The sequence below is a fragment of the Fusarium solani genome (assembly GCF_023522795.1).
Source record: "Fusarium solani strain SB1 chromosome Unknown bctg00000002, whole genome shotgun sequence".
Taxonomy (NCBI): Eukaryota; Fungi; Ascomycota; class Sordariomycetes; order Hypocreales; family Nectriaceae; genus Fusarium; species Fusarium solani.
The window spans coordinates 4,536,788-4,548,813 of record NW_027072155.1 but is presented as its reverse complement, the minus strand read 5'-3'; the positions used below and the strand labels follow the sequence as shown (position 1 = coordinate 4,548,813).

Genomic DNA, 12,026 nt, shown 5'->3' with positions numbered 1-12,026 from the left:
CTGGTTATCATTGTTATTATTATCCGCGATGATGAGAAGAAGCCATTAGCCACAACAGCAAAAAACACCGTCATTAATACATGATGGCATCAAAATCCAGTACCCCTACCTGATTATCTTTATCCAGTTAGACATAATCTTTGGTGAGGCAAAATAATGCAAGCCGAAGTGTTAGCCATCTAGGTTGAAATGGCTTCTTAATAGCTAGTTTCCTTAATAAACGCGACAAAAAGTCTGTATAACGGCTGCCCTCGTACTGTAGCTCCAGCTAAACGACTGACTCCCTTGAACCTCGACCTTCCCTGGACGTTAAGTCCCCATGATAAGTCCTTCAACCAGACCTATCTTCCGCTACCCTGCATCTTCCGACGCACGCTCCAAAGAAATGAAGGGCCCCACATGGCGCCGGATATGGTTAGTGACCCCCGAGGTTTGGACAAGGGGTCCAGGGAGAAGCATGGTCAACGAGCATCTCAACCCTCTGCATCGCCAGGCCGGGCCCGGCGTTGTCCATGTCGGCTATCATTTACTTGAATCAGGAAACCGTCTACGACAGGCGTAAGTGAAACACAAAAACCCACCCCGCGAAGATGGTACATCAAGAGCCGAATGAGGCGGGGAACCGATTCGCTGTGCTAACCCACTTATCTTCGCGCCGAAGATTTCTAGCGCTCTATCAAGTTGTGTAGAGGCCTCTTTTGTTGGAATAAATATCCGTCTCATAACATGCATCTTCTGCACTGCTAGCACCTCGGATACCTTGTTCCATTATCCTACACTATTCACGATGGCGTCGTTAGGTAGCAGCTCCGTTTTGGGCGCCTTCGCTCTGCCCCCTCTACGAAATGAGCCTATTGTAAGTGACATTTCGCGTCTAAGTGCTTGCTACGGGGACCCTTGTCGCTCGGGTTGGGACATGCCACTAACTCTCACCAGATCGCTTATGGCCCAGGAACCACTGAGCGGTCCTCACTCGTCGAGGAGATGGCCTCGATGAAGAAAAAGAGATGCCATTCGAAGTCCACCCTAACGTGAACGGTAAAGATGTGAGATCAAACCTTTTCACAGCTTTGCCGACATGGTGGAACAAAATCTAATCCAAGACAGGTTATCAGCGCGACAGAGCACACCCAGAAGAGCCCCTTTGAGCACAAGCTCGCGGTGGCAAAGTATTCCCACGCAACTCCCGAGCTCGTGGAGAAAGCCATTCAAGGAGCACTCGAGGCCAAGAAGATGTGGTCCAAGACGTCTCTGCACGATCGAGCTGCCATCTTCTATCGGGCTGTTGCTTTGCTCAGAGGACCATACCTGTATCGTATGATGGCAGCAACGATGCATGGGCAGGGCAAAAACGCCTACCAGGCCAGCATTGACTGCGCTGCTGAGGTATGCAGACCCCCCGTACAGATCGGGTTCGGGACTGACTTGTAAAACAACAGTCCATTGACTTTCTCACAATGTTCCCATCCCTTGCGGAGAAGCTCTACCAAAATCAGCCTTCGTTCAATGCCCCTGATGTGTGGAAGTACGCCATCAACCCCTATTCCATTCGCTTGCCGGAACCCTCAACTGACCAATCCGTCACAGTCGGAGTGAAGTCCGCCCGCTGGATGGCTTCGTCTATGCTGTCTCGCCGTTCAACTTTACTGCCCTGGCCGTGAACCTTGTCCTGGCTCCCCTCATCACAGGAAATGTTGTCATCTGGAAGCCCAGTCCCGGTGCTATTTACTCCAGTTGGTTGTTCAACCACATAATAATCGAGGCTGGCCTCCCAGCCGGTGCCCTCCAGTTTCTGCCTGGTGATGCCGAGCAGGTGACGGCTCAGGTTTTTCAGAGTCGCGACTTTAGCGGCCTCCATTTCACGGGCAGCACGACCGTGTTTCGGCAGCTTGCGGCCACTATCGGCTCCAAGATGAACTTTTGGAAGTCATACCCACGTATCGTGGGAGAGACAGGTGCGTCAGATCAAAGATGGGCCTTGGTCAGTGTACTGAAACTCGACAGGTGGAAAGAACTTCCATCTCATCCACCCATCTGCGGATGTGAAGAATGCTGCACTTAAATCTATCCGTGCAGCTTTCGAGTACCAGGGGCAAAAATGCAGCGCCTTATCCCGCGTCTACCTGCCCGCATCGCTGGCCGAAGCGTTCAAGGAGATCCTTATCCGCGAAACCGAAGCTCTCACCATGGGCGACAAGTTTACAGACTTTATGGGACCCGTAATTAGCCAGTCTGCCTTTGATCGCGTCTCAAAGTACATCCAGGATGCCAAGAACACTTCACACATCAAGGTCCTTGCTGGAGGCACATATGATGACTCAACCGGCTACTACATTCGACCAACAGTGGTCGAGTCGTCCGACCCTAAATCCCGCTTCATGACTGAGGAGATCTTTGGTCCATTCCTGTGTCTGTACGTTTACGACGATGCAGACTTTGGCCCCAAGATCTTTGAGCTCATCGACTCAACCACCGAATATGCACTCTCGGGTGCCGTCTTTGCCAAGGATCGGCAAGCTATCGTTGAAGCAACTGAAGGGCTTCAATTTGCGGCTGGCAACTTCTATGTCAAGTAAGTTTGCAACACTATATCTGCCTAGGGCATACGTACTAACTACCAAAACAGCGACCAGTGCACAGGCGCGATGCCAGGCCACCAGCCATTCGGGGGTTCCAGAGCCAGTGGCACCAACGACAAGGCCGGTTCTTTGGGTTTGTTGACGAGATTTGTATCCTCCAGGACAATCAAAGAAGGCTTTGCGACCATTGATTCAGTGTCGTACCCATCCAATCAGGAGTAGTAAGAGATAGTAATCAACTTGGTTTAAGGACAGTTACAGAAATCCAACCAAAGTCTATAAGGAGAAGAGTAATACCCGGAATTTTCGTGTATAGAATTTTGGCTTTTGGGTATACTTACTGTTTTTAGAAGACCTGATCGCTCGCAATGACAAAGAGCATAGTCATGAACGCACGACTACTTTAAATCCCATTGCACTACAGTATTACACCGTAATTTCATCTACAGGTCTCCCGTATTAGAATAGTTAGATAAGAGTTTTCTTCCACCCCAGTCTGTGGATCCTGGACTTGATATATTAGATACCACTTTCTTTCCTTGCTCATAGGCATGATTTGCCCACTTGTTGTTAGTGACCTTGAAGATGTGCGGCGAGACAGAGGGAATATAGATTCCCAAATTCACGACAATATTATCGACGATCTACCCGTCGGGTCATGTGGGCGTTCAGGGCTCAGGCGAACCAACCCAGCAAGCGAGATAATGTGACAGACCCTGCATAGCTTGAACGCGAGTCGTATGTGCCGACTGGAGGCTGATTGTTCGCTCAGATTAGGCTCTAGATAATGCGCCCTATCTTGCCCGATTTGGATGGATCGCAGCTCGGCGCGAACATGACCATGGATGATGGACTCTCGGCGCGAGGTCCATGAAATCGGCAACTCGGCCCGATGAACGAGCTCCAGGACTTAGACAGTTCTCCCAAAGCCAAGATATTGCGGCGTATTATGTCCCGCGCCAAGGGTGCCACTTATTGAGGCAATCTGCGGAGAGCTTGACTTAGCCCTGCTGCTTATCACTCCCGCCATCACCTGTTCTTCGTGACCTTTGCCATGTGCTTGTCTGTTTTCTCCAGTTCTCTAGCAAGGAAGAAAAGCAACAGGCAGACCGAGCTGCATTCATCACGAGATATGCGTACACCGGCTCTCTTTGGAGTCTTTCTGCTCTGTGCTGTATTCGCATGTCGATGGCTGGCCTCCATCTTGACACCCAGCAAACAGAAACGCAATGCGCCAGCGGCTGTGAACGAGAAAGGCATGTTTGTTTCAAAATCTCCCTTTGCCATGAAACTGACTGCTAACCTGCACGTGTGTCTAGTGGCCAAGCCGGAGCCCTCGTTCATCGATGTGGCACGAATCAAGCCCATCAGGCCTGACTTTGATTGGCGCACACAAAAGCAGCTTCCTTATCGACCTTGGAAAAATGGCCCCTATCATGTTACTATGGGTAAGGCAGCTGTCAGGTATCTAGTACCATACATTGTTCTTGGCTAATCGTGGCTCGTTATTGTCTAGGCTTGAAACAGACCGATGTCGAAAATTGGATCGAGCTGGATGAGACATATCTCGAAAAGTACCACTTGAAGAAGCGTCTGTATCGGGAAAACCGCGATGAAGTACTTGCTTATTTGCCTGGATGCGACGACGGGCTGTTCGAGGCATTGGAGCTGGTCAAGAACACGCTTGTTCGACGATATCCCACCATGTTCCGGCTGCAGAGCCCTCACGTCGTGGAGAACCTCGTGACCGGTGACGTCTGGGACCTAAGGCCAGAGGCCTCGACATGGAAAACTCATCATCCCCTCGAGGTGATGGGCCTGCTTGCTACAGAAGACTTCTTCTTGCTCTACAACAATCCCAAGACTGGCCAGACGGCGTTGAGAGCGGGAGGAGTATGCTTTCCAGGTGAGAACGATATATGCTATTCCGTCTCACTTGGCTAACGGACTAAATAGCGGGTTTCAAAATCGAGGAACGAATGGGACTCAGCCTTTGGGAGATTCATGCAGGCAAAGTCCCACAGTATGAGAGCAAGTTGGCCAAGTCTATGGATCGCTTCTTCGAGCGACTCAAGGTTGAATCGGCCGTGTCTCGCTTCAACTATGCGATTGACGACTCTTCAGACCTGTTCCACCGTCATCCGCACCACAACCTGACCCTAGAGCAATTAGAGAACCCTCCTAGGTTGGAGGATCTCCACCTCCGTGTTGAGCGGCAGACCCTCCAGCGCCTTCCAAAGACCAGGGCCCTGCTATTCACCATTCGCACGTACGTAACTCCGATTGTCGAGGTTACCAGGGATAAAGAGGTTGCTGCCGCACTCAGGACGAGTGTCGGGAGCTTCACTGAGGACGTGTCGAAATACAAGAACAAGGAGCTTTGGGATCGTACCCTGCAGAAGCATCTAGCAGAAGTTCTCGGTAAAGACACATGAGATGAGAGGTTGAACTCGGATTTCGAAAAAGAGGAACAGGAACAAGAGCCGGCGTGCAATTGGTGACTGGGGGGAGGCAAGGGACAGGGGGAGATGGCTCTAGACACATGTATGATGCGATAGGCATGAAAATAAGTCGATTAAAAGAAGCGATGGAGTAGATCGCCATCTTGCCATAAATGACAAATGTCCAATGCTGCTAGCGTTGAACCCCTTGTGTCCCCTGCGAAACCGCTCGTAAAGTGTCGTGATCCTGCAGCTCAAAAGACCTTGCTCGCCATGGGGGTTCTCTCCATCCACATTACCTGTCACTCACTGCTCCTGGGCCGGCCGAGCCCCGAGTTCGGCACCTTATGATCGGCTGCGTGACCAGCTCGGAGATAAATCAGCAATCTTCGGGGCGAGCGTGGGTCACTCAGCGACTGATTGTAGTGTGGGCCGCCTTCCGAGATCACATTCTCGCTATCTTGACCCCTCGATTTGCGGGCCCCTTTGGTCAAGGATCGTGGATATAATACCTAACTGGCACTGCCAGTTAGTCAATCCTTGTCGGCCTATCAAACCGCTTCTCCGCTTACAGCCAGTCCAACATGTCGTCGTCGCAGAACTCGGTGCTTCTCCACCGTTCTCTAGATAAGACGTACCCCACCGCCACGGGCGGCGAGGGTGTCTATCTTCTGACCTCGGATGGTCGCAAAGTCCTCGACGGTAGTAGTGGTGCCGCCGTCTCTTGCCTTGGGCATGGGAATCAAGAGGTTATCCAGGCCATCTGCGACCAGGCTAAGAGGCTGTCGTTTGCCCACACGTCCTTCTTCACTTCAGATCCCGCCGAGGAGCTCGGCCGTCTCATATTGGAGAAGAGTGACAACCGGTTCAGCAAGGTCCTCTATCTCACCTCGGGCTCCGAAGCGGTCGAGTCGGCTCTCAAGTTGGCTCGCCAGTATCACGTCTACCGTAGAGAGCCAGAGCGCGTCAACTTCATCGGCAGAGTGCACTCATACCACGGCAACACTCTCGGTGCCCTCGCAGTTGGCAACAACCCAGCAAGACGAAGCACATTCGCGCCCGTGCTGGCGTCCACATTCCACCATGTCAGCCGTTGCTTCTACGATGCCGACGGCAAGGGCCAGACCGAGGAGGAGTATGAGAACAAGCTCATATCGGAATACGAGGACAAGTTCAAACAGCTGGGCCCTACGACGGTGGCTGCCGTGATCGTCGAGCCGGTGGTGGGAGCAACGATCGGATCGGTGCCTGCAACTGCCAATTATCTCCCGAAGCTGACACAGCTCTGCCAGAAATACGGAATCCTGACCATCTTCGATGAGGTCATGTGCGGCATGGGACGATGTGGGAGCTACCACGCATGGCAGAGCTTGGGAAACGTTGCCCCGGATCTTCAGACCGTTGGGAAAGGCTTGGGTGCCGGTTATCAACCGCTTTCGGCTGTCCTGCTAGGGGAGCGAGTGGCTTCCGTTTTTGCGAAGCACTCAAGAGGACCAACGACCTTCCTGAGCGGACATACCTTCCAGGGCCACCCGATGGCATGTGCTGGCGCACTCACGGTGCAGACAATTCTGTTCCGGGATGACTTGGTCTCCCAATGCAGAAAGCTTGGGGAAATCCTGGGCCAAGTTGTCAGCTCTGAACTGCCCGACGAGTGGAAGCAGCACGGGGGTAGCCTGAGAGGGCTAGGACTCTTCCGGACAGTTGACTTTGGTAATATGAAGGAGCTCTACGGTGGTCCTCTGGCAGGTGAGGTCTCACGTCGGTCCTTCAACCTCGGTGCAGCAGTCTACCTCTGCTCACCCGCCGTGGACGCGGTCCTGCTCTGCCCTCCATTTGTCATTAGCGAAGAGGAAATACGAAGTCTCGGCCAGGTACTGGTGCAAGCTGTTCGCGACGTTTTGCAAAGTCGCAAGGAGGCCTGCAACAAGTCATGAGATTGAGACGAGATAGAAACATACCTGGAGCTCTTAGCAACCCAGCGTACTATAGTACTACGTAGAAAATACAGGCTCATGTCAACATGATGTACATGTTCTTGTCGCGCATAACCTGCCTCCAATCCACACCTCCCAGCTCTACGCCCAGCCCGTCTTGATTCTCCTGAGGTCCAAGCTGTCGATCCGCTCTTCTCCATATTTCCATCACCAGGGACGTAGACTGCTGAATGTTGCCAATCCCATGGCGCTTGGCGCGCTCAAGCCAGATCAAGGCACGATGCCTCAAGTCGGTATCAACCGCTTCGACAGCCGCAATGAACCCGGGCCACAGTGTGTTTGCTACGGCGATGTTGCGTGACAATGCGTCAATGTTTTCGAGATGATCTAGCGCCTTTGAAACCAAATATTGGCCCGTTGGGCGTGTCTTGGGTTCGGAGCTCCTCTTCACGGCAGGGGTGATGTGAGCAGAGCCGTCGCACAAGGCTCTCCGGAAGAATATGGCGGCGCTATAATGAAACGCAAACACGTGGTTGTCGGTGATCAAGTCGGCAATGTATCCCGGCATGCCTCCCTGAGAGTCGGTGCTGGGCAAAGAGTGGCCGTCCTTGAGTAGTTCAGGAGCCTCCAGCGGATCGAAGAGCTCGTCTTCGAGGTCGAGGAGGGATGAGATCTTGTCGCTCGGCCAGGGCGTATCGGGGCCAAAGGTTGATTTCAACTTGGAAAACTCGATAATCTTGTTCAAGCACTGCAGAGTCCTGATGGAGACGCCAAAGGTGATGTCAAGTGTATAGTTTCCCACTGGAGCCGGCATTATGGCCGACTGCAACCCTCGTGGCTGGAGATCCACGAGTTCCAGTCTGCCCGACGTTGATGCAACAATATGCAGACAGCGAAATATCTGCAGAAGAGTGAGGCATGCGGGATCTGATACCCACCAGCTCACTCCTCCAGTGATCTGGATGACGCGCTTGCACAGCTGGAGATGCTCATAGCCGTCTCCCTGACTTGCTCCGCTGAATACCTGTGTTGCACCGATGAATTAGAGACGGTTCAGTATGCAAAGGGGCTCATTTGACAAACCTCTGCCGTTGTCAGCGTCAAAGCCGCTGCCATCAATGCCTGCCGTGCATTTTTATCTTCCCCCACCACGGCTGACGGGTCTTCCGAGTCAAATATTGACCGCATGAGCACAACTGCACGCTCGTTATATTCCCGACCCTTTTTCATGTCATGGACCCTACTTGAGGGCACTAGGTAGGACCTGTTGAAGGACGTAACGGCCAAGATGGCGTAGAGTAGAATCTGTTGTGGCAAGCTAGAAGGGCTCTTGACAGCTAGCGGGAGGTAAAGTTGAAGCCAAGGGTTGTGTGAGGGCGCTGAGGTTGGCATCATAAGCTGGCATACGTGGGTGCGATAATGATCCAGCAGCTTGCGGGTTGCTTCAGATGTGACTTCTGTCTCAAATGATGAAGATGGCTCAAGTTCCACATCGGGGCTGGTTGCTTCTTCCTGGCTCTCGCCAGGCCTGTCGTCGTTGGAAGGGTTATTTGAGCCCTCGCTGCCCTCACCTGGACTATCCGAAGCAAAGCACAAAGGGTGAGGGTTGTTGAAAATATTTATATACTCCCCAAAGGACCCCCAAGAGGCAATCTCGATGTCTGCAGTGCTGACTTCGCCAAACGAGCTTTGGAGCCTGTCCGACGGCGAGGCACTGGGCAAACGTTCGAGATGGTTTAGCACTGAATCGGTTACATCTTGAGTACATACAAGGCTGCCGTCGGTGTGATTCATATCCCCGTAGCCATCGCAAAAGTAAAGACGGGACCTTTCGCAATTGAAGCATCTAGGACGACGTCCATCACACTGGGTAAGAATAGTCAGTCTTGAACCAAAATGTCTACATTGATAGACCTTGGCTCACCTTTATCTTGCGTGTGCGACACGTGCCACAACCCTATAGAGTGGATGGTCAGGATAGCAGAACACGATTTGCAAGTATTCGACAGGTCTATTACCGAATATATCTTTCCTCCTCTCCTCCGCTTACGTGGTGGTTCCGGAGGCAGCGAATCAAAGAGTATGCGATGCATGCTGACCTCCACATCATGTTGAGGATGGGAAACTTTACGAACTCCCTTCTCTGCCGGAGCCGGAATTGCTTCTCGATCGATAGTGCTCGCAACGGAATCCATAGCTTAAGATGGAAGACTACATTACAGAGGAGAGTGACTGCCAAGGAGCTGGAGGACGGGAGAGAGGAAAGGCGGGGTAATCGTGACAGTTGATAAGGAGTCGGCTTGATGCTCTTGGGGCCGCGATAGCTCTGAGCTAGTTGTGGGGAGAACCTCGTTCTGCCCAGGGCCCCTGGCTTCTGACGCGCTTTACCCCAAGGGGCCCTTGCAGAAGCTAGACGAAATGGGGAATAAACACATCCCGGACTCTTCGCGCCGATAAACATGACTCGCTACAAGGGCAGGTGACTCGCCGCGATATGTCTTGCCAAGATAACGATAAAGCGGCCTGGCGAATGGCAGTGGTTGGTTCGACTCCGGATGTGATTATCCCCTTTCTTGCCTAGCTTTTCCGAGTGCCCCTTGGGCTATCACCACAATTCGCTCCGAACCCCGGGCCACAAGTGGAATTCGCTAGAGACTTGTCGTGATAAAACAGAACCGTCCTGAGGGGATCCGCATATTAAGCGGACGAGTTGCCCTGCCTCGTTCTTGAGTTATCCACATTCATAGTGACTTGCTTTCTTTTTTCTTCCTTTCTCTTTGTGGAGGCCTTGTCCAGGATACACCCTCGTCTTGATCGCCTTGGCGATTGGAATGTCATTGTCCATGGAATCCGACGCTGCTGTCCACCAGACCGGTGGAGCAACCAAGACAGGTAAAGACGATGCAAACATCAGTTTACGCCGCTCACCGAGCAGCCCCGTCGGCCAAAGCTTCACCATCCTCGTCAGTTCCCAGCTCCAGCGCCGACTCAACAACCGCCAGATCCAGCTCTTTGCCATCGGCGGCACCATCGGCCAGGCCGTGTTCGTCTCGCTAGGCACGCCCCTCGCCCAAGGCGGGCCAGGCAGCCTCTTGCTGGGATACATCATTTACTCTCTCATCATGGGTATGGTGGTTAATTGCTCGGCCGAGATGGTCACTTTTATGCCTGTTCCAGGAGCTCTCATCCAACACGCTGGCAAATGGGTTGACGAGGCTTTCGGTTTCATGGTCGGCTGGAATTACTTTTTCTGGTTCGCCCTCACGCTTCCATTTGAGCTCGTCGGCGCGAGCCTGGTGATGGGTTTCTGGCGTGACGATATCCCGGTTGCCGCTGTCATCTGCGCCATGATAGTATTCTACACGTGAGTTGCCTCTGAATTATATATGACTTGGCGTCATGTGCCGTGGCGTTACTTGCTGATGCTGATGATTTGCAGCATTCTCAACATCGTGGCTGTGAATTGGTTTGGCGAAGTCGAGTTCTGGATGTCCCTGGGCAAAGTCCTTCTCCTTGCCTCCGTCTTCTTCTTCACATTTGTCACAATGGTCGGAGGAAACCCCCGGCACGACGCATATGGCTTTCGGTATTGGAACAATCCGGTAAGAGAGACGAACAGCGGCTTATTTGACAATTAGTGGGATATTGGCTGACCACTGAAATGAACAGGGTTCGTTCCTCGAATACGGCGACACGGGCTCAGTCGGTAGGTTCCGAGGCTTCCTGGCCTGCTTCTACAACGCGGCCTTTGTCGTCGTCGGACCTGAATCCATCTCCGCCATCGCCGGAGAGGCTAGGAACCCACGATACACAATCAAAAACGCCTTTAAGAGCATGTATCTCCGGTTCTTTCTCTTCTTCGTTGGATCGGCCCTCTGCATCGGCATCGTCATTTCCGCCAAAGACCCAAAGCTGGTCGCCATCGTGGAAGGAACCTCTGATGCCGGGAGCTCTGCTGCTGGGTCGCCATATGTCATCGCCGCCAGCAACCTAGGCATCTCGACATTCCCGAGCATGATCAACGCCCTGCTCTTGACTAGCATTGTCTCGGCCGGAAACAACTACGTCTTTGCTGCCTCTCGAGGCCTCTATGCCATGGCGGAGCGTGGATTTGCCCCCAAGTTCCTGCTCAAGGTCACCAAGAGCGGTGTGCCTCTCTACTGCCTCGGATTTACAATCATCTTCTGTGCTATTGCATTTCTGCAGCTCAGTAGTTCAACGGTTGAAGTATACAACTGGTATGTTGTCACAAATACTTACTACAAACAAGACGGGATACGGAACAACGACTAACCGTCTTGATAGGCTCATTTCGCTAACAACTGCGGCTGGCCTCGTCACTTTCCTGACAATGACAATAACCTACATCTTCTTCTACAGAGCCCTCAAAGCTCAAGGTATCGACCGCAGGACATTGCCGTACTGTGGTTGGGGCCAGCCTTACATGGCTTACGCCGCCACCGCACTCTTGACAATAGTCATCCTCACTTTCGGCTACGAGACATTTATGCCCTGGAGCGTTTCCAGCTTCTTTATCAACTATACCTTTCTTCTTTTGGCTTTTTTGACATTTGGCTTCTGGAAGATTCTTAAAGGGACAAAGTTCGTCAAGCCTCATGAGGCGGACTTGGTCTGGGAGCGCCCGGAGATTGATGCCCATGAGGCGTCTATCATGGAGCCACAAATCGGCTTCTGGCGCGAAATTGGCCAGTTGTTCTGTCTGGGCAGGAAGGGCAAGGTTATGGATCATGCTTCTGGCTAAGGGTACAGCCCTGTTGCGATGTAGTATTGCCTTTTTGCCAAATGTTTGACTTTTTGCCTCCTATGACTCCAGTCACTAGTTGTTATTTCACTCGCATTTCATTATTAAACATAGCCGGGCATAATCTGTAGTGACCCAACGATTCGGAACGCGCTGCATTGATGAGTCTACGGCGATAACGAGAAGTCGGTGAGAATGAACCAGTGATCGAGCCTAGTCGGTGTTGAAGGTGCCGTTCAGTGTCCAAGATTCTCAACGCCATCTTCTCATAATCATAACCACCATGTAGAGAATTGCAGGCGGTCTA

The 12,026-nt window shown here is 52.3% G+C and overlaps 4 protein-coding genes across 4 annotated transcripts; 3 read left to right on the top strand and 1 right to left on the bottom strand.

Annotated features, from left to right (window-relative positions):
• Positions 1 to 787: 787 nt before the first annotated feature.
• Positions 788 to 5,014, top strand: MRS44_005390 (uncharacterized protein; the record flags this gene model as incomplete). The annotated part of the gene is made up of 9 exons (XM_065622586.1): positions 788 to 856; positions 1,108 to 1,386; positions 1,440 to 1,525; positions 1,588 to 1,955; positions 2,005 to 2,572; positions 2,627 to 2,712; positions 3,899 to 4,027; positions 4,096 to 4,485; positions 4,536 to 5,014. The coding sequence occupies 9 exons, from the start codon at positions 788 to 790 to the stop codon at positions 5,012 to 5,014; spliced, it is 2,454 nt and encodes an 817-aa protein (XP_065478658.1).
• A 590-nt stretch (positions 5,015 to 5,604) lies between these two features.
• Positions 5,605 to 6,957, top strand: MRS44_005389 (uncharacterized protein; the record flags this gene model as incomplete). Its single annotated transcript, XM_046283266.2, has 1 exon — positions 5,605 to 6,957. The coding sequence occupies one exon, from the start codon at positions 5,605 to 5,607 to the stop codon at positions 6,955 to 6,957; it is 1,353 nt and encodes a 450-aa protein (XP_046123427.2).
• A 76-nt stretch (positions 6,958 to 7,033) lies between these two features.
• Positions 7,034 to 9,152, bottom strand: MRS44_005388 (uncharacterized protein; the record flags this gene model as incomplete). The annotated part of the gene is made up of 3 exons (XM_065622585.1): positions 7,034 to 7,981; positions 8,041 to 8,699; positions 9,008 to 9,152. The coding sequence occupies 3 exons, from the start codon at positions 9,150 to 9,152 to the stop codon at positions 7,034 to 7,036; spliced, it is 1,752 nt and encodes a 583-aa protein (XP_065478657.1).
• A 648-nt stretch (positions 9,153 to 9,800) lies between these two features.
• On the top strand, positions 9,801 to 11,719 carry MRS44_005387 (uncharacterized protein; the record flags this gene model as incomplete). Its single annotated transcript, XM_046272461.2, has 4 exons — positions 9,801 to 10,321; positions 10,397 to 10,559; positions 10,627 to 11,195; positions 11,263 to 11,719. The coding sequence occupies 4 exons, from the start codon at positions 9,801 to 9,803 to the stop codon at positions 11,717 to 11,719; spliced, it is 1,710 nt and encodes a 569-aa protein (XP_046123429.2).
• Between the last annotated feature and the right edge of the window lie 307 nt (positions 11,720 to 12,026).